We start from the raw sequence: 26,672 nt of genomic DNA, 5'->3' as shown, positions 1-26,672 counted from the left end.
TCCATTTTCTCATTTCCACATTAGAAAATGAGGTTTTGAGGTTTAGTAGCTTGCCCAATCCCCTCTGGCCCAAAAAGTCAGAGCCAGTTTTCAAGTGTGAATCTGTTAGGTTTGAAATCCAGTAGGCACTATGAAACACCCTTTGGGTTCAGGCTCAAAATCTAATTAGATCTCAGTTTTCACTCTGGGCATCCAGGAAAGAAGGGTTTTGCCTATCATAATGACAGAGTGAAATATGGCCAGTGATCACAGAGTGGAGGTGTGTTTCCAAGAGCACTGGTTGGACAGGACTTTGTCCTGGAAAACACTGACTGAAATACTTGTAGTTTCTCAAGTACTGAGAAATAAAGCTCTTTTATTATATTTTTTTACCCAGTATCGGACAAATGAAAAAAATTCCTGGGACCATATTCTAAATCTGGCGTGCTTGGAGAATAGAGAGATAGATAACCCTAGACCCATAAGTTACAACTTCTTTGAGTTAAATTTCCATATTTTGCTTGGAAACTAGATTAGAGTTTTATATAAATTTGTGTATATACAAACTTATGAAAAAGCTTTGTATTTTTGTCTAAAATCCTTGTTGAAGGTCTTGAGTCTTTAATGACAGTTTATACAAGTGTCTATGTAATGATACTAGCACTTACTAACAAAAATATTTTGGAAAAATAAACTCATTTTCTTACATTAGATAATAATAATTAGGTAAGACAGCTGCCCTCTTCTTTTTATTTGATAGTGAACTCATAATTAAATATTTCCTGGTAGACCACAGATCCAGCACTAGTCAGAAATACTGGAGTGTTTTTCACCTCCTCTTTCTGCATGGCTTTCATTTTCTATTTCTAATGACTTTTATGTATAATTGCCTCGTTCACATAAGTCAATCAGAGAAAGACAATTATATGATCTCACTGATATGTGCAATTTAAGAAACAAGGCAGAGGATCATAGGGGAAGAGAGGAAAAAAATAAAACAAGATGAAATCAGAGAGGGAGACAAACCATAAGCGACTCTTAATCTCAGGAAACAAACTGAGGGTTGCTGGAGGGGTCGGGGGGTGGGAGGGATGGAGTGGATGGGTGATGGACATTGAAGAGGGTATGTGTGGTAATGAGCACTGGGTATTATATAAGACTAATGAATCACAAACCTGTGCCCCTAAAACAAATAGTACATTATATGTTACTTAATTGAATTAAAATTAAAATATAGCCGGTTAAAATTTATTAAATAAGATCTGATAAAACAACAGCCTCCATTTTGCTGTTGAGCATATTGAGATACAGTGAAGGTTTTCCAAGCTCTAGTTCACAGACGCCAGTCTTTTCAGTTTCTAAAAAATGGCGAGTGTTCTCCTGCCTCAGAAGTTCCAGCTGTTGTTCCTTATGCCTGTAAATCCCTTCCTTTCTTCACTCTCACTATCAACTATTTCTCCCCACCTCCAACCCATATAAATGCAAACACACATACAACATCCTTTGCACAGTTGACTTTTTTGGATCTTTACCTAATATTACTATCCCAGAGACAATTTTCCTTATGTTTTATTTTTTTAACATTCTATGGGAAGATATTCAGTCTCTTCTTCATGCCACACTTTATAACTTACCTTGTTCAGTTCTTCATTGCCCATCCCACAAGTTGCAAGACATATTACTTTGTGCGACCCAAACCTTACTTGACTTTAAGCTCCATAAGGACAAAGACCAATTCTAGTTCATTTACCATTGTATCCCCCACACATAGCCATGCCTGGTACATGGTAGTTTAATTAATATACAATCAATAGTATGAACAAATCAATATGCTTGTACACATATACTTAATAACTTTAGGTTTTCTAAAGTCAAGCCAGTATTTTGTTCAACATTCTATTGCAGTTCTTTTTATAGAAACAGGCAAAAAAAGAAAAAATACATGCTTGATGAGTTACCATTAAAGGAATGAAAATAAATTCACTTAGACCAATTATTTTAAAAGGCTACTTATGATCTGTTAGTTGATGGATTGAGATAACCTGACAGTTACGAAACATTTAGGATTATAATAATCCTTTTGGAGCCTAGAACATGAACTGGCTAAGTTTAAGAAGCACAAATGCAAAGAGAGAAGAGGGTAAGAGGTGGGGTAGTGTGCCCAGGTTGGGCACAAGGGCTGTGCCTCAGTAGTCTTGCAGACCTCCTGCAAATAGTCACATGATATACTGTCAGTGATGCCAACTAGGGAATTGAAGGATGTATACCTCTATTTACAGATTCATTTAAATACTCAAACACAGTGAGTTGTTTCTATGTGCTAGAATTTTCTTCTCAGTGTTTGGAATATATCAAAAAAACAAAGATTCCTTTTCTTGAGTTCACATTTAATGGGAGGGAGGAGAATAGAAGACAATAAACAATAATCATAACAAATGAGAAAAGGATATAGTATATGGGACTGTATTAAGAGCTATGGGAGAAAACAGAATTAGGTAAAGGGGATCAGGAACACCAAGATCCTGAGGGAGAATAGTTTGTACTATTAAATAGGGTAGTCTGGGAAACGCTTGTTTGGCATAAGATTTTAGCAAATATTTAAGGAGAGAATTTAGCCCAAAGAGAACATGTGAACAAAGCATTCCAAGCAGAAGAAACAGCTAATGCAAAGACCATTAGATAGGAGCATGTCAGGCATGTTTAAGAAATAGCAAGGGAGTCCTGGTGGATGGAGCAGAAGGAGCAAAGAAAAGGGAAGAGTACTAGGAAATGAGGTCAGAAAGGTAATGGAGTGGGGACAGATTATGTGGAGTCATAGTGAAGACTTGTGTGTGACTCTGAGTAAAATGGAAAGTTACTGGAGGGTTTTGATTTAAGCTAACTTCCTTAGAAAACCAAACCAAAACAAAATAAAAAACCCACTCTGGCTGCTGTGTTGAATATAGCCTATAGAGAAAAATGAAGGAGCTGAAAGACCAGTTTGGAAGCTATTGCTTTAATTAGGTAAAAAGATGATGATAGTTTGATTCAACCAGTATCTGTGAAGGTGGTTAGAAGTGGTAGCATTCTTGGATACATTTCAAAGGTAGAGCCAGTTTTTGACCAATTATCATCTGTGTGAGAAAGGAAGGAATCAAAGAAAATTCCAAGTTTTAAATTTAATCGGTTGTAAGTATAAATAACTTTTTCATTCCTTTACACTATTCTACATAAGATTTATAATATTTTGCTTATTAATAGCACATCCCAAGGTAAAAGAGATACCTTTGAACATTTTACAATAAAAACTTATTTGGGGGACTTAAAACATTGTTTCTTTGCTCCTTTAAGTTTTAATTTTACCTAATTCAGCACATTACCACTGTGAGGTAAAGCTATACTGTAAAATGTCATTGAGCAATTCAAGATTATATAATTGTGTTTTCCTTCTCTGCTGAAAATATCACTATTGTTCAACATGGGGAATGTCCTTTGCATTTTAACTTTCAGAAGTGGATATGTCTTGGTAAACTATGTATTCTATTTATGGAGTGCTTTATCATTTCTGACATGCTGTGACATGTGTTATCTTATCCCATCCTCTCCACAACCCTGGCAGATAGCAGGGCAGAAAATATGCATAGGAAATTGAAGAGTTTTAAGTAACTGAGTAGCCACCATGAGAACCCGTTCTTACTTAGGTTTAGCTCACTCACTGATGTGCTTTGAACTAGTTCCAGCTGAGGAAGAAGGATGGGGAAACTTAGTGTGTCCTATGCTCACTCAAAGCTGAGTAGTCCAGGCCAGGATCAAATTTGTGACCTCCTTATCATCAGTGCCCCAGACAAGTGAGCTAACAAATCATTTTGTACATCAAACTTAATCACATCTCCGGAATCAGCTAGCCATTAGTTCCCCTTTATTTTCCTGGGTGCTCTCACTATTTTTGTATTTTCTCATCCATACCATCTTTCTCATCTTTCTCATTCAGGAAGGTCAACCGCACTTTTGCTGGCCTGTCTACAAAGTACTAAAGCTTGGTTCCTGGATTGCAATCAAAGAACCTGAGAAATTAACAATGCCACCATCAGGGTGCACAAGAAAATGGGGAGAAGAAAGATGCCATTGTGAAGATCAGCAAGGTGTGGTAGATAAGGTATCTTTTTCTGGTTGAATCCGAGGAAATCAAAGAACAACTTGTTTTGTTTTCAAGGGTCTCCTGGGAAATCTACATTAGTAATATATTCATTAGGACCAACCACTTCAACCTGAATGTCCTCAGCTTTCAGTCTTTCACTCAACAGCTGCAAGCACCTGGCTCCTAAAATTCAGCTACGGAAGAATAATGGGAATAGTAATAATCCTATTGCTGCAATGTCTTTCTTCTCTTTAAATTAAGCCATGCAATTAATTTATACCAATCTCTTTTTCAAGGGCTGAAATGAAGTCTGTTTTTGGAATTTAAAGATAACTTCAGCATTTTTTACCGTCTTGGTAGTTATGGAGGTGGTGGGGGAGGGAAAGGAAAGTCATTTGAGTAAGTAAAACATATTTAACTACTACGGAGAGAGAAATTTTAATGGATAGAGAAAGAATCGTTTGTAAGAAGTGCAGACAAATGCGAAATGGCATTATTAATAAGTAATGCCATTAGAGACCGTTCTTTCTCAGCACTCACACCTCTGAATCATCTAGGGGTTCCCTGACTTCCTGGTTCCCTGTACCCTCCAGCAGTGACGCCCCTTCTCCTAATCATTGTCAGGGGTTTAAGTGCCATCGTCAGGATGAAGCTTATTATCTACCTGATCCCCCAGCTTCTCTCTGAGTGACACACCACCCACGTCTCCACGCACAGCTCTTCTCCTTCCGCGGCTCCCAGAAGGAAGCTGAAGCGCTGCAGAGGGAGCCCGAGGCTACGCTTGCCTGCACCCCGAAACCACGAAGCTCCACTCTCCAGATTACCCACAGCGTCTGTGCCCTGCTTGGTCCACCGCCCACACCCCCACCCGCCACGCCGCGCCGCGCCGCGCGCTGCAGGAGTAGGAAGCGGCCCTGCGCTGCGCTTCCAGCTGCGTCTGCCCGAGCGCGGCACGTGCTCCCGGCGCTGGCGCGCGCGAGAGCGCCACCGCCGCGGGCCCCGGAGCCGCTCTGCCTTCTGCCGCCGCTGCCTCCGCCGCCGTCACTCGCGCTCCAGCTGCAGCCCAGGCCGGCACGCGAGCGCTGGAAGACCGCGAGGAGCGGCTGGCTGGGGGCGCCAGGCTCAGGGCGCGCGCCAGGTAAGCACAGCGCGGTTTTTCATTCTTTCAGCTTGAGAGTCCACCACGGCAGTAGGGATACCGCCGGAGCCCCTCCCCCAGCACGGGGACGAACAGCATTCAGGCGAGGGGCGGGAGCGCGGGCAAAGGCACCCAGGAGGGCAGGTGGTGGGCAGGTGGAGAATGGTGGAGCCAGGGACGCTGAGACGTCCTGCAAGTTTAGAAAAGTCACCCTGCAAGGACGTGTGCTGTGTGAATCAGACACGAATTTCTAGTCAGGAGCCTAGGCTACCGCGGCGTCGCTCCAACGAGAGGTTTATGAAGATCATTTTGATTTTATTTGCATAAGTAGGGACTTAAGTGGGCTCGTTTCCATAGAAAACGAAGTAAAAAAAAAAAAAAAAAGCAGAGGAGAAAATAGAGATCTGAGCCAAAGGAGGCGTTTGGATTTCGGTCTCTCTCTCTTTCTCGCATACCGATACATGTGCACAAAAGGGTGCCTAACAAGGGAGGAGGGAGCTTATCGGTCTTTGAGACCATTAGGTGTTTGGGGGCTAGGAAGAGCATTCGCTAATGCTTTTCCCTGAAAAGAAGCAGCGGAAGAGAGACCTGGCGGGGTGTGAATGCCAATGTTCCATTTCTAAAATGACACTTGCATGACTGCACTACAGGAGGAAGAGGTTTTCTAGAACAGGGGGCCATTTTTAAGGGGGTATACCTGTAACTCTGGACCTATAAGCTCAAGTTCAAGTACTCCCAGTGGGGATAAGGAAACATCCCTACACTAGGTTTCTTTATGGAACTTTGGTAAAGGATGGGGTCAGAGAGAGGAACGGGTGGGGGTTGGGGAGGAAAGGGAGTTGAGAATGAATGAATGGAGTGGGGGGAGGGGGGAAGGAGAGGAAACCTGGAAGTCAGGCTTGGTATCAGTGTGTTCATTTAGTCCCATCCTGGGTAGTTCTGGATTTGGTCTCTAGGAAAATGTGTGACCTTGAAAAAGTCCCTTAACCTTTGTGTACTCGGTTTCTCCCTTTCCTTCGTTTCTGCAAAACATAGAGATTCTGTGTTTGAGGGCACAGAAGTTCTGTGGAGTAATGTCTTTCTGTGATCCTATGGGTTTTTAGATCTGCATACAAGAAAGGAAGAGCACCCAGAAAATCCATATGAATGAATCTTCAGGGCATTCTCCCTAGAAGTACCAAAGACATTTGCAAGCTCCTGGCTGTGCTGTTGGTGTAATGCATGCTGAGAGGTCTGTGGAAATGGTTGAGAAGGACAAGCAGACACTTAGACTATAACCAAGGGAACCTAGAGTTCTGAGTGCTGTTTGGAGAGATTCGGATCCACAGAGTCTAAAGTCACTTGCTTTTTTTTTTAAAATATTTTATTTATTTATTTGACAGAGAGAGATCACAAGTAGGCAGAGAGGCAGGCAGAGAGGGAGAGAGGAGGAAGCAGGCTCCCCGCGGAGCAGAGAGCCCGATGTGGGGCTCAATCCCAGGACCCCAAGATCATGACCTGAGCCGAAGGCAGAGGCTTAACCCACTGAGCCACCCAGGTGCCCCACTTGCTTTTTTAAGGTAACAAATAAAGGAGGAGCTTTGGTGGCAAGCTGTGAAGTTCTTTGAATCTGAGGGTTTGGGAAATAATCTGGAATTGATTCTAAACAAGGAGAATGAATGGCATCTTACTTGAAAGGTTGGGCATTCCAGATGGCAGGAAGGTTTTAGAGTGCAATCTGAGAATGCTGTAATCTGGGCAGAGAGGTTAGGAGGGAGAGGAGAATGGATATTGTTCCTGAGACAAGGGTTCCTAGACTCCTAGGAAGCAAGTGGCATCTGCCCATTGTCTTTGACACCTCTGCCACTTCTCCAAGGAGGGCACAGGTAATTACTTCTTCCCCCTTAATGCAAGCTCATTCCTAGAACTCAGGGATCTGTATCCCAGGTGCTGAGATATGAAGGTGCACATGGGAAAACTCAAGTCTTAAGGGTGCCCCTGATTCCTCTTATCATGTGAGCATCTGGATTCGGAGCTGGTTCATCCATCCAGATTCGACCCAAAGTGTGTGTTCCTAAAGGAACTCACTGTGCCACTTGGTGGCACCAAAAAGTTGCGCTGAGAACTCTGTTCTCTATAAATACAAACTACCACCCCTCCCTCCTCCGCGAGCTCCCCTTCCCCTCACCCCCCCTTTCTCAGTAGCAGGGAGATTGCTGCACACGCCGCCCTCAGCTCTGCTGTTCTGTGCGCACCGAGCGCAGGAGATGAGCTTAAGATCTTCTTAGTGGGGAGCCTGGGAATGGAGAGGCTGGCTCTGCCCTGCTGATCAGCACAGCCCAACTTTATGGGGGGCTAGCTAGACTGCGTCTCACTGCCCGCTGCGCGGCCAACAGGGGGGTAAGCTTGCTAAGGGTCTGTGTGCCCAAGTCTCCCTGCACTCGGGAAGGATGTAGGAGCTATCAGCTTGCTGGTACCTCACAGTTTGGTTTGGGAGTGGGAAGAGTGTGGAGCAGGTTGGTCAGACCTTGAGCTTAAAGTCCGCTCTGTTTGCTGATGGCCTTAGTTAAACCTGTTGGGAGAAAAAGCAAGAGCAATGGGGTATAAAGGAGGGAATGGCTGCAAGGATTGAGAAACGGATCCTGCATGCCTTCGGATCCGAGTTCCCGCTCCCTAAGGGTAGGCGCGCATGTTTAGAATGAAGATATGCTGCCCCAAACCACCCGAGGGCTCGGAATTGGGAGAAGCAAAGGTGGAGAGGGAAGGAAGGAGAATCGTTTCCCCGTAGATCGGTAAGACGCCGCGACCGTGGCGCCTGCTGCAGGAGGAGGGGGGACAGCGGGTGGTGCTGAAATCACAGCTCTCACTCAGGCTAGCGTGCTTCTTTCTGAACCACAGTCTGCGCGCCCTCTCGCTTTTTCCTCTCCTGTGGATGCATCTTTCCCTTTGGAAACACAGCCTGCTAGTTACCCGGGAGCAGCAGCATGAGTAGCATGCCAAGGAGGGAACCCAGGCTACGGTGACTTGGTGAAAGAACCCCAGTCAGGCCCATGAGCTAACCGGTGACCGGAGCCTAACCCAGACTTGGGACCTCACAAAGGGAAATGAAGAGTCTGCCTGGAAGGCTCTTGGAACTGGTGCTGTAATTTCCAATTGCCCTCATTTCCCTCCGGAGCAGGTGCTGTGGGGCAGGGAAATTGAGGAGAGGTTAACAAGCACTTGTGCTTATTTAGGCACAATCCTAGTGCTGCCTCAGCTGAATTGTAAGCTTGAGTAACCAGGCAGATAGATTCTCCAACACTTTACTTCCCACTAAGAAATTGACACAGGCTGGTGGGAAGGCAGAATCTCCCTTCCACCTTTTCCTTCTTTCTCTACATATTGTTTTATTGTTCTAAGTCCCTTGAGACTTGGCCAGAGCTAATCTGTATTCTTAATGTTGGCTTCTGGCCATTCGAGACAGCCAGGTTAACATTGCCTTTTACTACATTCAGCCTCTTCCCCCAGTGGGGCTAAGCCAAGGTTTTCTGTAGAATCCTCTTAGTTATACAACATTGTAGACACTCTTTTGAGTTTTGATGTGTTTAGGTATGCTACTTCTTGTTAGATATGCTTTGTGCCCCTCATTACCACCATAGAGCACAAGGAATTTTCTCCTTTAATTTCTCTCGTATATCTATGAATTTCACATTTAAGAATCAATTGTGACTATGTCTGTCCTTTATAGATTTCAGTTTCTGTTTAAAAGGATGTTTAGTTTGGGACTTGAAAATACTGCTTCCTAAGCTCATAAGGTTAATGCACATCCTACAAAGGCTTCTCCAGCGGGGACCGTTTCAGCACTTCGGACAGATCCTTCAGGGTTTCTTAGGAGAAGAATGTGGGTAGAATACTTTCCACCTAACTGCTTCTTGTAAGAGAAAAGCTTTCCCTAGTCGTTTATGCTCTGCTTGACACTATGTATCATTTGGATATTTTCATTGCACCCCCTAGATCTCTGCCATCACATGGCAGTATTTTGGCTGTGGGCCGTACCCAAAGAGAAACCAAACTGCAGTATATTGATTTTTTAAAGGACTTATTGAGATTATTTGGGAGAGGGTGTGATGTTGAACAATCCAAATATCTACTTCCATAGGGAGACACAGGCCTCTGCCATCACTTAAGAGTCCATGTGATGGACATGGTGACAAACACCAACGTGAAAACTTTGTCCAACCAGCACAAAATATATATTACATTTGTGACTAAAGGATTTTAATACCTCTAATGTTCTCATTTTTGTTCAAAACACATTAAAGATTTTATAGGAGTCTTACATTTTCTTTTATGGAATTTTTAGAGCATTTTAGATGAAAAAAACCAAATTAAATATCAATAAAGCATAGGTGAAATTACAGATGGAAAATATGAGATGACAGGAATCATGAAAAATATTGTACTTATTTGTATACCATTCTCTCCCAGGCTTTCTGTCCTTATGAAATGAATAAAGAGATGCATCCAACTATTCTTCCTTATCCTATTTGCTCTGTTATTTTAATAGAGTATAAACTAACCTTATAAAATATCGAAGACTATCTTTTTCTTAATTAATTTATTTTTTTCAGCGTAACAGTATTCATTGTTTTTGCACAACACCCAGTGCTCCACACAATATGTGCCCTCCCTATTACCCGCCACCTGAAGACTATCTTTTGATATCTATTGGGATATGCTAAAGTTAATTGGTTTGTTTGGAGTTTGGATATGCTAAAGGTGTAGAAATACAAAGAAGGAACATCCTACAGTTTAGAAATGTTGTTATTTTTAAAATTCAGAGAAATATTAATGCTAGTCCCAAAGCATCATTTAGTCATTATTTTCATTAATGAGTGGAGCTTAGGAGGACACAAGATAAGAGCATCAAAAGAAATCTTTTTTAGTTCATGATGTGAAAAATAAAATTTGAATTTTGATTTTGAATTTTTGGCTATTTGTAAAAGGCAATATCTTCTTGGTATTTCTTCATCTCAGTCAGTTAAAATGTAGTTGTAAAAAACATTATACCATAAGCTTGCTTTCATTTCCTTTAAGTTCACAGAGGAAGAAAAAAATCTAGATTTTACCAGTTCTAGTCTTGTTTGAATTGTATATCCAACTTTAGTCAGAAGGGTAACCAAACAAAAGTCTTGATTCAGGCTCATCCCTGCTGCAGCAACTACCCTTTCTTGAGCATGTTGGGTGCCATGCCATGCACTGGTGTTATTTAATCCTCATAACAATTATGCAAGGCAATATTTGTTCTTAATTCTCTGTTGTTAAAACCAAGTTGTTGTTTTCCTTTCATTGTCATATGACAAGGAAATGGGAAAAATAAGAAAATACACACATCTGATTGGTTTGGAAATCAAAGTTACCCTCTTTCATCACATTAGCTAACTTTAATCTATGGTGTGCCAAAACATCATGGAATTGTTTCCTCGTGGTTTCCAGTGAGTTGTGATATGGTTGGAAAGGCAGACCCTCACACAAGATTGCCTGAGTTCGAATCCCATCTTTGTATGGGATTACTAGCTATGTAACCAAGGGTGAGTTACTTAATATTGCTCTGACTCTGTTTTCCTTATTTTTCAAGTGGGGAGCAGGGGGTGAGTAGGAACTTGGGTGGCTCCGTTGGTTAAATTTCAGACTCTTGAAGATAGCTCATGTCTTGATTTCAGGGTCTTAAGCTCAAGCCCCACATTGGGCTCCATGCTGGGCACGGACTCTGCTTTAAAAAAAATGGGGAACAGGTTGTAACACTGTAAGGTGCATTGAATAATTATGATGAATTAACTATACAAATATAAGCAAAGTTCCAGACCACAATTAAGAGTGTAGAAATCAGGGGCGCCTGGGTGGCTCAGTGGTTTAAGCCTCTGCCTTCAGCTCAGGTCATGATCTCAGGGTCCTGAGATCGAGCCCCGCATCAGGCTCTCTGCTCAGTGGGGAGCCTGTTTCTCCCTCTCTCTCTCTGCCTGCCTCTCTCCCTACTTGTGACCTCTCTCTCTCTGTCAAATTAATTTAAAAAAAAAGAGTGTAGAAATCATAGTTGTGACTATTAATCTCATCTAGGCCTTTGAATATCAGATGTTTCCTAGCTTTCCCTAGTTACTGAATTTAATCTCCCCAGCAACCCTGTGGTTGTATATAATTGTTGCTTCAAATATATTCTCTTATTTTAGTCAAACTAGTTGGGAAATTTAAAGGAAAGACTTAGATGTGAAAAAATGTACTTTATGTAGATATTATTCTGTTGGTCTTATAAAAATACCAGACCTATGAATAATTTCCTAATGATTGTTTTTCATAGTAACTCTGGCTATAGGCCATTGCTCATAAACTTAATGCTCTTAAACATAAATGTTATGAGGAAAATTAAAAGATAATCAATGGTGCTAGTGAGCACTGTAATACCAATAATAATAATAATGTGGCCTATTTACATTCATAATATTTTACAAAGGAATAATTGAATATTTCTTAAAAACCAATTTTCCTTAATGCACAATAAGGTAGAACTCTTTAAAGACTGAGAAGAAAGGTAAATAACATAATAATTACCTATTTAAAAATAAAAATTGGATTTTGAAAAACCAATGTATAATTACTACGTAAAATATTCTTTGTCTTCTTACAAAGTTAAAATGAACTTGATATTTCATATTTAAAATGGTCTTTGAATGATAAAGTATATCACAGGATACTCTTCTCATTCATTTATATAATAAATGACTTATGACCACTCAGAACCATGCTACCATGCTTATTTAATGTAAAGCAATATCATCCTTCATTCTCAGCGTTTAATCTGTATTTCTCAAATTGCAATTGTAAGCTTTAAAACAATACAATGTAGCCAGAAAAAAGTTAAAAACTAAAGAAGGCTTAAGACAAACCTATTCCAAACTACTGTTCTTAAATTATTAGGATGCTTCAGGAAAAAGTTTTCTGGGACTGACAAATCCAGATGATTAGTTCTTAGTTATATTCTTTTCTGATGCTTATGCAGATGTTGCCAGGATATATATCAGTAGTTTTCAGCTGAAGATGACTTTGACTTACAGGGGACATTTGACATTGTCTGGGGACATTTTCATTTATTACAACTAGAGGAGGTGTGTTTGCTCTTGGAATCTAGAGACTTCTACAAGACACAGGACAGTAAACCTCCATAGTTTGTTGCTAAGGTTGGGGAACTGTGATCTAAGTGATTCCAGGAAATAGAGTTACCTCTATTTATTTAGTTGGCTTGTATGGCATCTAAATGTAGTTGGCTGGCATTATATAAACTTGTAATGGAAAGCAGAGAGAGTCTCCAGAATGTTTTGGAGCCAATGCGTAAGGTTTAACCAACCAACCCATTTGGACTTTTGGGAGATATTATCATCTGATTATGTTGAGTGTGGGCTTTGGAGCCAGAGGGAGTTGGGTTCATGTCCTAACTTTGCCATTTATTATAGGTGTAGGACTCCTGGCAAGATTCTTCACCTCAAAATCTCAGTTTCTAGAGATACTTAATATAGGTAGTAATCACACCTACCTCACGGGTCATTTTGAGACTGATGTTAAATAATGCTTGTACATTATTTAGCACAAAATAGTCACTCAATAAATATTAGCCATTAATAAGTAACTAGAGATCAAGTTAGAAATGCAAAAGAACATTTTCAAGCCCCTGACGATAGGTAATATAATAGGCACAATAATGCTTTACAGTCTTTCGAGGTATGCCATAAATAACAAGAAAGCGGCTGAAGGCAGCAAAATGGGAAGACGCCTGGAATCCCTGCTTGATAATTAAATTGAAACTAGTTAACAGTAGATTACATCATTTTTATTGCTTTGCTGTAGAAGGCTGTTTCAGGTCTTCATGGACTACTAAACCAGTTGTTTAATGATTTACAATGATTTAGTGAGCTTTCTTCTAGTGCCAGCACCTTTTAATTAATGCAGAAAATAACAGATTTCACTTTTGTACAATGCTATTTTATGGCCCCTTTTCTGTTTAAGGGGGTTTCATTGAAAATCTGGCATGTTTTTGGATCTGGGCTAAGCAGAGAGGGTGCTGGGCTTCCTTGTTTACAAGGTCACAGATGTGCGCTTGAGATAGCTCCAACAATGGAGCTTTCCTAGGCTATAAAGCTCTTGGTATCATACCTCACAGTCTCTCTCATCTATGGGATGCACTTGTTTTCAGGAAAATATACCAAAGGCATTCGTGGCATATGCAATATTGACACCCCTGTCTCTTTGGGATGAGACTGTTCCTCAGGCAGAAGGAATCATTTTAGTGTTGATGTCCCGAACTGTGTGATTTGCTTGTGTGGGGATTAAGTTATATAAGAGACATCTGTGCCAGAAAGATGGTCAGTGTTTGAGAAGATTGTTGAAAATAAAAGACAATGTGAGATGTGAATCTGGTTACAGTGTAAGTTGGCATTTATGCAAATTCTACCCACCAACATTTTTTCTTCAGTTAGGATACAATAGAAGACTGTATGGTTACTGGAGGCAAAAATACTTTATGCATATCAAATATATGTCTACTCTTTTCTATAATGGGATAGTGATTAATTTTATTGTGCTGTGAGTCAAGAGATATATTATTGAATAAAGCAGACTAGTGGTTCTGAAAATAAGACCCTAAACCAATCTATTATATGTTACACTATTTATATAAACTCCTATCATTTACTGTTTCTGATTGAATTAAAGCACTCCATATATAAGGTTGTAGATCTATAACATTTTTTGTAGATCTATAACATTTTGAAACCTTTTTAAATCATTGTATTAATTCTTCCTCCATATCTGTAACAAGAACCTGATTTTTTCTTTTTTTTTTTTTTGCTACCAATCTATAACCTCTAGTACATCCGAGTTATAACTTAAAGCAAATAATTTATCCTCTATTTAGTCTCTCTAATAGATTCTATTTCCTGATATATGAAATGGGATAATCAGATATTCTTGGCAGTAATTTTTTCGTAGGTTGAAGTGAGATTAATAATGGGAAAAGGTTATATAAATTGAAAAAATAATACAGTATTACTATTTCCCATCCTTTTTTTCCCCCTCTAAGACTCTTGTTAAGTTAACGAATATACCTCATGGTGAGATTCCTAAGGAGGAATGGCCTCACCCATAAACTTGTACAGGAAGTTGATGTTACCTTCTAAAATCTAAATTGATAATAAAATGTGAAAATGCATATGCCAGCCATATCATACATTTATAGAAATACTTTCAAAAGTAAGTAAAGTGTATTATTTATAACAGTAGGAAAATCTATAAACAATCTAAATACCTACTAATAGGGGATAATTAAATAATTTTTGGTGTAATAATATAGTTGAATGCTATGCAGCTGTTGAAAAGAAATGGATGTTCTGAGTGTGAACCTTGGCTCTGATAGTCACTTAGTTTAGAATATTAAACAAACCATTCCATCTATCTGAGCCTCAGATCTTCCATCTGTAAAATATGCATAAAGTTGTTCATCTTACAGTTTTTTATGACAAATGATATTTTTCACTTGAAACACTAAACTAGTGCCTAACATGTGGTGAGCTCTCTCTCTGTATTTTAATTATTATTATTGTTGTCTCCATCAACAAAATGAACCAATATGGAAATGTATTTATGATATATAGTGTAGAATAAAATGTATTGACAGAGATTTCAAACTAACACTATTTGAATTTAAAAATATGATAAAAAATTATATGCTTAGAAAATTGTGGAAGAGCAGATACCAAGTTGTAGAATGTGATTAAACCTGGGTTTTGAGATGGGATTTTGCTGGGTTCTGGTCCCAGACCTGCCAAAAATCATTTAATCTTTGTGAATCTCAATTAAATTGAATTATCTACAGGGCTCTCTCCACTTCTGTGATGTTATTTTCCTTAATATGTTGAAAAGCCATGAGGAACACTAAAGGTTTCTACCTGCTGGATTGTCAGTCCCTGCTTCTCTTTTTGAGGACCTGTTGTCTGAACCCATTGGATGGAGGAAGTTTTATTATCCACTTTTCAATTTCCCAGGGTGGGGCAAGGGATACTATCTTGGAACCTCAATCAGATAGTTGACCAGAAAACCCAGTGGAAGCAATTCACTATATTTATTTGTTCATTTAGCAGAATTTATTGATGTTTATTTTGTGCAAAGATTATGCCAGGTGCTGTATATAGTACCAATTTAACCTTTAAGGGATCCAAAGTCTGTTGGATGATGAAACATGTAGAAATAGCTATAATATCAGCTTAGCAATACACACAAAGTATCAATAAAAATGTGACGTGAATTCAGGGGATAGAGCAATGCTACAAGGTGAAGGACCCAGGACGATTTTTATAAAAGGACTATTTTAAAATATTATCTCATTCAGTCCTCATAAAACTCCTTAGAGTAATACTGTTGTCATTCTATTTAGGCTCAGAGAGGCTAAGTGACCAAGGGCACATAGCCAACACATGGCAGTATTAGGATTCAAACACAGGTCCACTTGATTCCAGCCCATGCTCTTTTTTTTTAAGATTTTTTTTTTTAATTTGACTGAGAGATAGATCACAAGTAGTCAGAGAGGAAAGCAGAGAGAGAGGGGGAAGCAGGCTCCCTGCTGAGCAGAGAGCCTGATGCTGGGCCCGATCCCAGGATCCTGAGATCATGACCTGAGCCCAAGGCAGAGGCATAACCCACTGAGCCACCCAGGTGCCCTCAGCCCATGATGCTCTTTAAAACCTCTGCCATAAAGGCTACTCAGGCAAGAGCAGGTGAGGGATCAGAAGCAGCATGAATAAGACCATTGGGTAAAGCTGTATATACCTGAAGGGGACACAAATTTGCTTGACTAGTTGACTCCCCAGGAAGGGCAGATTCAAGAGAGATAAGGGCCACAGGGGGCACTGGGGTAGAAATTTAGATGTCAGGTCCCTCAGTCCCACATTTCAAGTAATGTCACAAATAATATCTTTTCATAGCAAATGTAGAAATTTGGAAAACAGATAAAGGCAAAGAAAAAATGAAAAGTTACATGTATTCCCACCACTCAGAGAATACCCTTTTAGTCCAGTATGTATGTTTCCAGACCTCGTGCATACATACACACTCAGTATTTTATATTTATATCATATTTATATTTTAAATCATACCAAAATTTTTTCCAGTCTGCTTTGCTGGTTTCTCCTTATCTCTGGGAACTTAATCATTGGAATTCCCTGGGACTCAGTCTTAGAACTAGTTTCCTTTCTATCTGCACTTCCTAGGTGATTTCCTTTAGTTTCATGGTTTGTAAAAAATTGCTTATCTGCATAGTGACGCCTCCCCCATTTATATCTCCTACACAGACTTCTCTCAGAACCTTAGCCTCTTATGACCAGCTGCTTATTAAATGTCTCTTCTTGAATTTCTAACATATATCTAAAAATTGACACATCAAAACTAGTTTCTATTAAGTCCACCCAAATCTGCTCTTGCACGGCTTCCTCCACCTCAGTTAACGTGGTTCCATCTTTCATTTGCTCATGCCGAAAACCTGAGTGTCTTCGTTGAACCTTATCTTTCCTTCACATCCCAAGTCCCATCTGACAGCACACTCTCCTGCTCTCTCTTTCACTCGTTCTCTCCAGTGAGAGGGCCATGTCTCCCTGATCCAAGCCACTGTCATCTCTCCGACTGGGATTCTTGCAGTAATTTCCTGACTGCCTCTTCAGTTCTGCCTTTGTGCCCTAATTCTTGTTACAAAATGTTGGTCTTTGTGTGTCTGTCTTCTATTAAAAACTCTTCTGGAAAAATCACTCTCACATGATATTAAAGCCAAGACTATTAAAGTCCAGAAAGAATGCACATGATCATACTGTCTCTCGACCTTTCTCTCTCCTTACTTTTACTGCACTCAGTCATATTGCTTCCTTGTTGTTCCTCAACATACGAAGCAGAAGTCTGCCCCCAGGGGCTTTGCATTTGATTTTGGCCTTACTTAGAATGTTCTTTCGCTAGATATTTGCACAACTCATTCTTTTCTTTTAGGTCTTTACCCAGATTTTACTTTTTTTTTAAAGATTTATTTATTTGAAAGAGAGAGAGCATGAGAGGGGGAAGGGTCAGAGGGAGAAGCAGACTCCCCACTGAGCAAAGAGCCAGATGTGGCCCCACGGTCCCAGGATCATGACCTGAGCCAAAGGTAGTTGCTTAACCAACTGAGACACACAGGTGCCCCCAGATTTTACTTTTAATGTGTATACTTCTTTGATTACATGATTAAAATTTTCCAACAGCTCTGACTCTTTTTATCTTCCTTCTTGCTCTATTCTTCTTTTTTAACTCTTATTACTGTGTACATACAATATTTTACCTCCTTAGGACCTATAAGAGCGCTTGTTACATAGTAGTTACTTGATAAACACATATTCAACAAATGAGTGATGGTGCTAGAGCTAGTGTATACCCGATTGGTCTATCTGGAATTTATATTCCATTAATTTGCTGTATTTTGGGAGCACATACAATCTCTTGTTTAACCATATAATAAACTAAGTTGTGGCATGATTCCATCAAGTTTCCAAGTCACAATATATTTCAGAATGTACTTCCCAGGTATGTGAGCTTCATCGCTGATGTCAATAAAGTATAGCCGTCATGTGCATCCTCGGCTGGTGGTCATTGCTTTTTTTTTTTTTTTTAACAGTCATTGCTTTATAATCCGACAGGCCATAATCTAGTGGGGGCTGCCAGGGCAATATAAAAACGTTTGTACTGGACAGTCATACACATTCCTACATTCTAAGTACTGAATCATCTCTTTTCCTGGAATGTTCTTCACCCTCTAGTTTTAAAGGAAACTCCTGTGGGATTCTATATCCGTGGGATGTTTAAACTATGTTTGGGTGGTCCTTCGCATTTTTTTATGATCTTGGGAAATATCTTTCTTGAAGGAAGGGGCAGTAAGGCAGCAAAGGATAATGAAAAGTGTATGTGATGGAGGGGCTCCTGGGTGGCTCAGTTGTTGAGTGTCTGCCTTCGGCTCAGGTCATGATTCCAGGGTACTGGGTTTGAGCCCTGTATCGGGCTCCCTGCTCAATGGGAAGCCTGCTTCTCCTTCTTGCATTCCCTCTGCTTGTGTTCCCATTCTGGCTGTGTTTCTCTCTGTCAAATAAATAAAATCTTTAAAAAAAAGAAAAAAGAAAAGAGAAGTGTATGTGATGTAGTCACTAAGCATAGACATAAATTCTAGGTTTATCGCTTTCTAAGGGTTCTGCTAGTTTATTTATTTAAGTATAATTGACATACAGTGTTGCATTAGTTTCAGGCATTCGATGCAGTGATTCGACACCTTTGTATGTTATGAGCGACTGGGCAATTTTTAACTTATCAAAACCCATTACCATCATTTGTAAAATGGAGATAATAAAATAATAGTTACATCTCAAGGTTGTTATAAGTATTATTGCCATACACATGCCACACACAGACACATACACAGATAGTCAATGCACATAGAAAATAATATCTTTGGGAGAACAGGATATATTTTATTATTTGCAACATGAAAGCCCTTTGTGTGTCTGTAAATATAAATTGCCCAGGACATTCTCTTCTGGCTCCTCTTGCATTGTGTGTTCTTATGTTCTCTCCCTATTTTATGACTTGCCTTTGTTCTGTTAATGGGCTTTTCCACAATCTGGCCTCTATGTGGGGCTGACTTCCCAGCTCCACCTTTTCTTTACTTATGCTTGCTGTTCAGGTGATTATATTCACTGCAAAGGTTTTATGTATTGGTGACCCTCAGTTTATATATTTAACTGGAAACCCACATCTTGATCCAGCCTTATAGACCCACCCTTCTGTTTGGCACCTGTACCTAGGTGCATTAATATTATCTCACATGTGGGGCACCTGGATGGCTCAGTGGGTTAAGCCTCTGCCTTTAGCTCTGGTCATGATCTCAGGGTCCTAGGATCAAGCCCTGCATCGGGCTCTCTGCTCAGCAGGGAACCTTCTTCCCCTCCTCTCTCTGCCTGCCACTCTGCCTGCTTGTGATCTCTCTCTCTCTGTCAAATAAATAAATAAAATCTTTAACAGTAAAATAAAATAAGATTATCTCACATTTAACATGTTCAAGAGAAAATTATTCAGGTTTTCTCTGCCTCCACCTGTTGCTGTACCAGTCTATCCCATATCTTTAAGTGGTAAAATACACTCATTTTTAGATTCTAAACTTAAGAGTAGACCCTAATTTTTCTCTTCCTTATAAGCCACACCCAGTCCATCACAAGTCCAGTTGATTCTACTTGCAAAATACATCGAATGATGTCCATTTCTTTCTGTATCTGCTGTCCCCAATAGTAGCCAAGCCACTGTAATTCCTTATTTATATTATTTATGTCTGCTAATCAGATTCCTTCTGCCCATTATCCAGAACAATGAGCAGCTAGAAAAATCTTTGGTAAGATTGAATTCTGCCAGTCATTTGTTTATAACTCCTCAGTGGTTTTCTGTTGCACTTAACATCCAACTTCCTTTTAAGCATCTACCTGATCCTACATGGTCTGGCCCTTTCTTATTTTTGCACCTCATTTTGCACCACGATTGCTCCCATTCCTTATGCTCTGGCCACACTTGTTCACATGACTGCCTTCTTTTTTTTTTTTTTAAGATTTTATTTATTTATTTGACAGAGAGATCACAAGTAGGCAGAGAGGCAGGCAGAGAGAGAGGAGAATGCAGGCTCCCTGCCATGCAGGGAGCCCGATGCGGGGCTTGATCCCAGGACCCTGAGATCATGACCTGAGCCGAAGGCAGAGGCTTAACCCACTGAGCCACCCAGGCGCCCCTGACTGCCTTCTTTATTTTATTGTTCTTTGCATTTCCCAGGCTCTAGCTAAAGTCATCTTTTAGAGTACTGATCTGTGAGCCCTGTAGGAAGCAAATATCACCTGTTCTCTATTGAATACTTAATTTCCAGGACAGAGTCATAGCATAGACATGCCATAAATATTTGTTAAATGAGTTAATGAACAAGTGCCTGGCGTATGATGGGTGTTCAATGAAAGATAATGATGGCAGTTATTAGTGTGCATCATTGCACTTCTTTGTTACATTAGTCTTTCCCACTCAATAGTTAGTAGACATTTTTTGAATGAGTAAAAAAATTAATTTAGCTTATAACTGAAAGACAATATTTTAGTGTTGTGTGTGTGTGTATTGAGTATGTCTCAATATATACAGAGCTTGCCTAAAATAATTCTAATACAAAATTCATGAGAATGTTTTAGTTTCGCCATTTTGATAGGCCACTTCTAGTCTCACTTATCACTTTGATGCTCTTATGTAATAAAAATGAGTCCTGTTTTGTTATTGAGTTTTCTCACTAATGTTCTGGATTTAATAAGACACTGTGATTTCTTTATATATGGATATGCTCATATGCTTATGAGATATGAGATATGGTTATGAGATACGCTCATAAGCAGTAGAATTCACATGTTCATGAGAACAAGCATTGGTCTCTAGGTCTTTGGTCTAAGCAAGTGAAGGGAAAGCTTGAGAATATTCAAATAATTTCTCAAATGAGAAAATTAATATCAGCCTTTGCTCCCTTCTCCTTGTCTACAATGCCAACTTCCATACCAAAACTGATTTTTTTTGGTCCTAAATAATGTTAAACATCTAGTTATCCTGGAACATCTGGTTATTTGATAAGGTTTTATATTTTAATGTTTGGCCCTATGCAAGGAAGCCTTTCTCTGTTGCCATAGGAGACAGTAGAAGACAGTGGTAGAAATGGTGGGATGTGGGGAATGACAAGAACTGTGATTCAGGTCATCTTCACTTGGTGTCTGGACTAGAATTTTTGCAGACCTGATGGGTTTTGAAAACCATTAATATTCTTGGGGAAGCATCATACTTGTATAAATTCCTGAAGAAGCATCACCTGTCTTTGAAAGCTGTTGTTTAGGAAGTTAGTTACTTGAAAACAATTTGAGATCCTTTGCTGGCAGAGAGGATAACGTAACAAATAAGTCTCTTATACAATACTTTCAATAACCCAAATCACTAATTTGTCAGTTCCCTTTTACAAACTCTGCTAGAATTGGCTGTAGGCAATTTGGGACAAATTTCCTTCTTCCCGGGAGTTTAAACTGAAATAGATGACTACATTCAAAGCTGTGCTAAGTTTTACTTGGAAGGATAGTTCTAAATATGCATCCTTCTATCCCTTGGAGTCTTTGTGATATGGAATTTTTTTTTTTCTGGATCGGAGATAGAGGACTGATTACTGTGAATTTTATTACAAGACTCTGTAATTACTCTGAAGACTCTGGAGGACTGAGCAGGTTGCCAGAGAATTTTCTGCCTTCACCACCTAGCTACAGAATGTCCTTAGAAATGTAATAATAGAAAAGGTCATGTCCTGAATATATATATAGTCCTCTTCAATATACAGAACAACAGCATAGTTGATATCTTATGTTGTTTCCCATAACAGTAGCCTAGTAGATATGATGGGACTTTTCAGATGAGGAAATTCTGGTACTAAGAGATTGAAAAATTTATTAATAATTCTTAATAGCAGTACTGTAACTTGAACTGAATATTATTTTTGCCCCAAACCAGTGCCCTCTTCACTTTTTCTTTCTACCTAGTTTGGGAACATTTCACTCTGCAATACCCCAACCCTCTTCTTTTTTTTTCCCTATAGTTCATTTAGCTTGGAGATACCTACTGACTTTGTTCTTTATTATATGGAAACTAGACACAATACTTATTTATTGGGAAGATTATTCAGCTTGCCTTACCTTGCATTTGAAGAGGGATTATGTAGCTTTTGTTAGAAAGTCACTTTATTTTTGTGATTGGATAATTAAAACATCCTAATACTGAAAATTTGGAAAGAAATAAAAAGTATTTCTAAAACAAAACCTATCATCACCCAGAGATAACTAATGCTTGTTATTTTGGGTTGCATGCTTCCTGAAGTTTTCTGTTCATGCCATTGTTTTGTTTTTAGGATGCTCTCTCTCATCTCCACATAAGAATATCATTTGGCCTGCCACACATAGATTTGCTTTTGTGTACTCCAGAAGAACAAATGAAAAAAGTATTAATGTACGTAAAGTAGGATCAAGAAGCTCTATTGGATTGCTTCATCAAATTACACAATTACAAAAGAGACAAAGGAAAGTCTTAAAGATTTTTAGATTGTTTTTTTTCAAAAAGATTATATTCCTAATCTACATCATCAATGTCTACTAGTATAGACCATTAGAGCTTCCCAAAGTAGTTGTACTTACATTGTTAAATACCCATGCTATTTTTTTTCCAGGTTTTGAAGATCATGATCACATGGACGCATCTAACTAAATGGTACGTGGGGACATGGTGGTCCTTTAGAGAGCACATCTAAATTACTGGCTAATTCCTTGGTTTGCCACCCAACATAGGACGTTGTTTGATTCTATCTATCAGAACTCTCCTGAATTTTCCCCACCATGCTATCTTTATTAGCCTGAACTCCTTTCCTAAAATGGTCCTTCTGTTGATCCTGTCAGTTCTGCTTTTGAAAGAAGATGTCCGAGGGAGTGCACAGTCCAGTGAGAGGAGGGTGGTGGCTCACATGCCGGGTGACATCATTATTGGAGCTCTCTTTTCTGTCCACCACCAGCCCACAGTGGACAAAGTTCATGAGAGGAAGTGTGGGGCAGTTCGTGAACAGTATGGCATTCAGAGAGTGGAGGCCATGCTGCATACTCTGGAAAGGATCAACTCAGACCCCACACTCTTGCCCAACATCACCCTGGGCTGTGAGATAAGGGATTCCTGCTGGCATTCGGCTGTGGCCCTAGAGCAGAGCATTGAGTTCATAAGGGACTCCCTCATTTCTTCAGAAGAAGAAGAAGGTTTGGTGCGCTGCGTGGATGGGTCTTCCTCTTCCTTCCGCTCCAAAAAGCCCATCGTAGGGGTCATTGGGCCTGGCTCCAGTTCTGTGGCCATTCAGGTCCAGAACTTGCTCCAGCTTTTCAACATACCTCAGATTGCTTACTCGGCAACAAGCATGGATCTGAGTGACAAGACTCTGTTCAAATACTTCATGAGGGTTGTGCCCTCAGATGCTCAGCAGGCACGGGCCATGGTGGACATAGTGAAGAGGTACAACTGGACCTATGTGTCAGCTGTGCACACAGAAGGTAAGCATCCTTTATATCCCTTGATGTGTGCCTTTTTATGCACTCAGCAGATCCCCTGTTATAATTTCAGGTTTGGGGAGGCTAAAATATTCCTGGTTATTGGGATCTTTTGAGTTGACTGATTATCCCAGTAATAAAAGAAGGGGTCAAGTAGCAGATGTCTAGAGAGGTTTGGATTTAGGCTAATATGCATGTTGATGTGGCTGCCATTTGGTGAAATGAAATTTTTTTGCATTCTATTACTGTATTATATTACCTATATTTCTGCTATGATGATTCTAGAGATTTTTAAGTTTTCTGAAATCTAATTAACATTTCATAATTTTCACACTTAAAGTTGTTCCAACTGTTTTTGATAAAAAGAGGTACACATAAATTCAGGTAGGGACTGGAGGCAGTCTGTTCTGGCTAAACCAAATAGTTTAGTCTTTGAACTATTTTTTTCCAAGAGAGAGTATAGTTAAATCTGGAAGACAGATATGTATGAATTAATATAACCCTTGTCTAGAACATACTTAGTGTAAGCTTTTAACAATTCAAAATTAGTTTTGCTTTGAAATTTATTGTTTCTTTATGTTCAAAGAAAAAAAGGAAGCAAAATGTGACCAAGGTTTTATAACAATAACAATATTAGTCCTTCTTATTCCTTATGGTGCCTCAAAAATGTTTTCATATACATAACTTATTAGTTCATGACCAAGGCTGTTTGGGATAGGTTTGGTTTGACTACAGAGATTAAGTGACCCAAATGTGAGACTCACTAACACAACACTCTTTCTACATACTGCCTATACTAAGGCCAGAAGGTACAAAATACTTTTAGAGTTCATGGAAGCATGGTGAGGATTAGTTAAGATGAAAGAATCTTGCAATAACATTATCAATATGGTCCAAACAATCCAATCCTATAAAATGTAGGGTTGAGTTATTGAGCAATTTATGAAATGACCAGAATGAGCCTACTTTGGAGGTTGGTAACCAATCACCAGTCAGTTATAGCCAACTGTTCATTATGAAGTAGCGTAATGTAGATTTCACTGTGTTCCCCCTCATTAACAATGTTCAAAGCTGTACAAATATAAAATGGTGTTCTGTACTAGACTGAGATTTTTATGTCTATGTAAATTCTTCTGTATAAGTTTGTAGTTTACTTATTGAGATGTTGGTATGTGGAGATTTTGAGCAATGGATAGATGATTGAGGAAAATTTGGATTTTTTTTTCTGAAGCTGAGATTTTCATTATAAAAACCAGTATTTCACTTTAGTCTCACAACAATCCAGTGATACAGGCAATCCAGGTATTTTATTCCCATTTTAAAATACAAATGCATTTAGCATTTAAATGACCCATCCAATATATACTTAACAGTAATTTTAAGAGTAGGACTCCTCGTTACTGTTTTTTTATTTTAGGTTCCTATTTTAATTGAACATAATCACACCTGAGGATATATTTACACAATACATATTTATTAAGCACAGATACATGTAAGGACTTCTGATAGTCCTGTGAAGAAAGGACAGCCCTCTGTTTTATATATTAATACCTTCAATGGGTAGGCAGTCTGGCCAAGGACAGGAGGCATGCATTAATATTTATATAACCATCATTCATGATGACAAGAAGTTACAAATATGTCTTTAAAGTAAACTGACATGGGAAAAAATCAAGTCCTGTTCTATGGGGATGGGCCCCATGGTGGAGATCGTCAAGAAGGAAATGGAATTTGAGTTGGATTTTGATAGGAAGAATACTGACAAATGGTGAAAATTAAGAAGAGATGGATTTCCAGAAAAGGGCATGAGGAAATATGAGTTGGGAAAGTAAAAAGTGTTTTAAAAAAGCCAAGGATAAAGTTATGTTTTGGTTCAAATCATAAATTTCATTAGGGACTTCCTCTAGCTTTAGAAGAGTAAGTCTCAGTCTCTATGTAGGACAGGCCAATTCAAGATTGTGCTCTAAGTGAAACTCATAATCATGACCATTGGCTCTTTCTAATTTAAATTTTTTAACCTAAATGTATGCCAACAGTGATCTAATAAAATTGATTTGTTCATATAAGTATTATTGCATAGCTATTAAAATGAATGAATCATTCTGTAGGTACTGAAATAATAATAATGAACTCCAAGATTATTTTTTAAGTGAAAAAAGCAAGGCGTAGTTTTGTGTAATGGCATGTTATTTGTGTAAAATGGAGTTTATGTAAACCATTGGATTCAAGGAATTGCTCTCAGAGAAGAACAAAACAGGTAATAGTTGCTTCTTCTGAGGAGGAAATAGAAGAGTTAGGGGATCAGGTAGAATGGAAGAGACTTACTTTTCTTGTATAACTTTTACATGCAAACATTTGAAGTTGTGTATTATAAGCATAGGCCACCTATTGAAACATACATATTAAGAGGGAACATTCTATATGTAGGTAAAAAAAAATAAGCCAATAAAAATTCCATTGCCAAATCCTGGCAGATTTAGTTATTTTGCCAAAAATAGGTCAATAGAACTTGTATTGCTAAATACTGGCAAAATATTTGGATACTAACAGGATTTAGGAGAGAACACGCTTCAAGTATGGGCAAAGACAGGAAGAAATACTCTTTGGCTTATTTCTTTATGTGGTTTAGTCAGAAAGTATTTCTATTGCTTTGATTCCAAGCAATTATGTGGATACTGAGGTTATATGGTGTTGCAGCTCACAATTTATCTGTATAGGAGTGAGGTGGTAGGAAGTGTCACAAGGTGAAATCACATCTGGGGTCTGAAAAGTGTTGGAGTATAAGCAGATACAGCTCTGTTGGGTGCTATGGAAACTCTCCAAGATGATGCCTGGTTTTCTGCGGCCTGGCCCCTCAAAAAGCCCAGAGAGATTTTCCTTGAAATGGTAATAAGAGTTCTTCCTTCAGCCTCTTTCTTGGCTGAAGTGGGATAATGCTCTCTAGCCCTGGGTCTCTCAGCCCCAGTATCTCAAACTATTCCCATGTCCTTATAATTATCCACCTTTGCCCAGTTGATATTCTTTTTTTTTTAAAGAGTATTGAAGTTTCTAAATGCTTTTCCAAGACACATTGAGGTCTATGAAAAGATGTTGTCCCATTAAAAAAAATCCTTTATCCTCCCCCACCCCACAAGTTGGTCATGTACTTCAAACTTAAACATGGTAGTACAGTGCCCTTGGCAGTGTTCACAAGGTGTTCCTTCCAGAAAGTGTTGCTGTCACAGAATTCCAGAGGAGAGCACAATGAGATCTG

The 26,672-nt window shown here is 39.2% G+C and overlaps 1 protein-coding gene across 3 annotated transcripts in view; it reads left to right on the top strand.

Annotated features, from left to right (window-relative positions):
* Positions 1-5,101: 5,101 nt before the first annotated feature.
* Positions 5,102-26,672, top strand: part of GRM5 (glutamate metabotropic receptor 5) — a 546,831-nt gene continuing 525,260 nt past the window's right edge. For 2 of the 3 annotated variants that reach the window (XM_046017230.1, XM_046017228.1), the window contains exons 1-2: positions 5,102-5,234; positions 22,561-23,422. In XM_046017230.1, the coding sequence (XP_045873186.1) occupies positions 22,762-23,422 (661 nt within the window). In that variant the 5' untranslated portion in view covers positions 5,102-5,234; positions 22,561-22,761. Of the gene's footprint in view, positions 5,235-7,480; positions 7,614-22,560; positions 23,423-26,672 lie in introns of those variants that run through there. The other variant, XM_046017229.1, reaches the window with a different exon arrangement.

This window comes from Meles meles, chromosome 8 (genome assembly GCF_922984935.1).
Source record: "Meles meles chromosome 8, mMelMel3.1 paternal haplotype, whole genome shotgun sequence".
Lineage (NCBI taxonomy): Eukaryota > Metazoa > Chordata > Mammalia > Carnivora > Mustelidae > Meles > Meles meles.
This window is presented reverse-complemented; position numbering and strand designations above follow the sequence as displayed.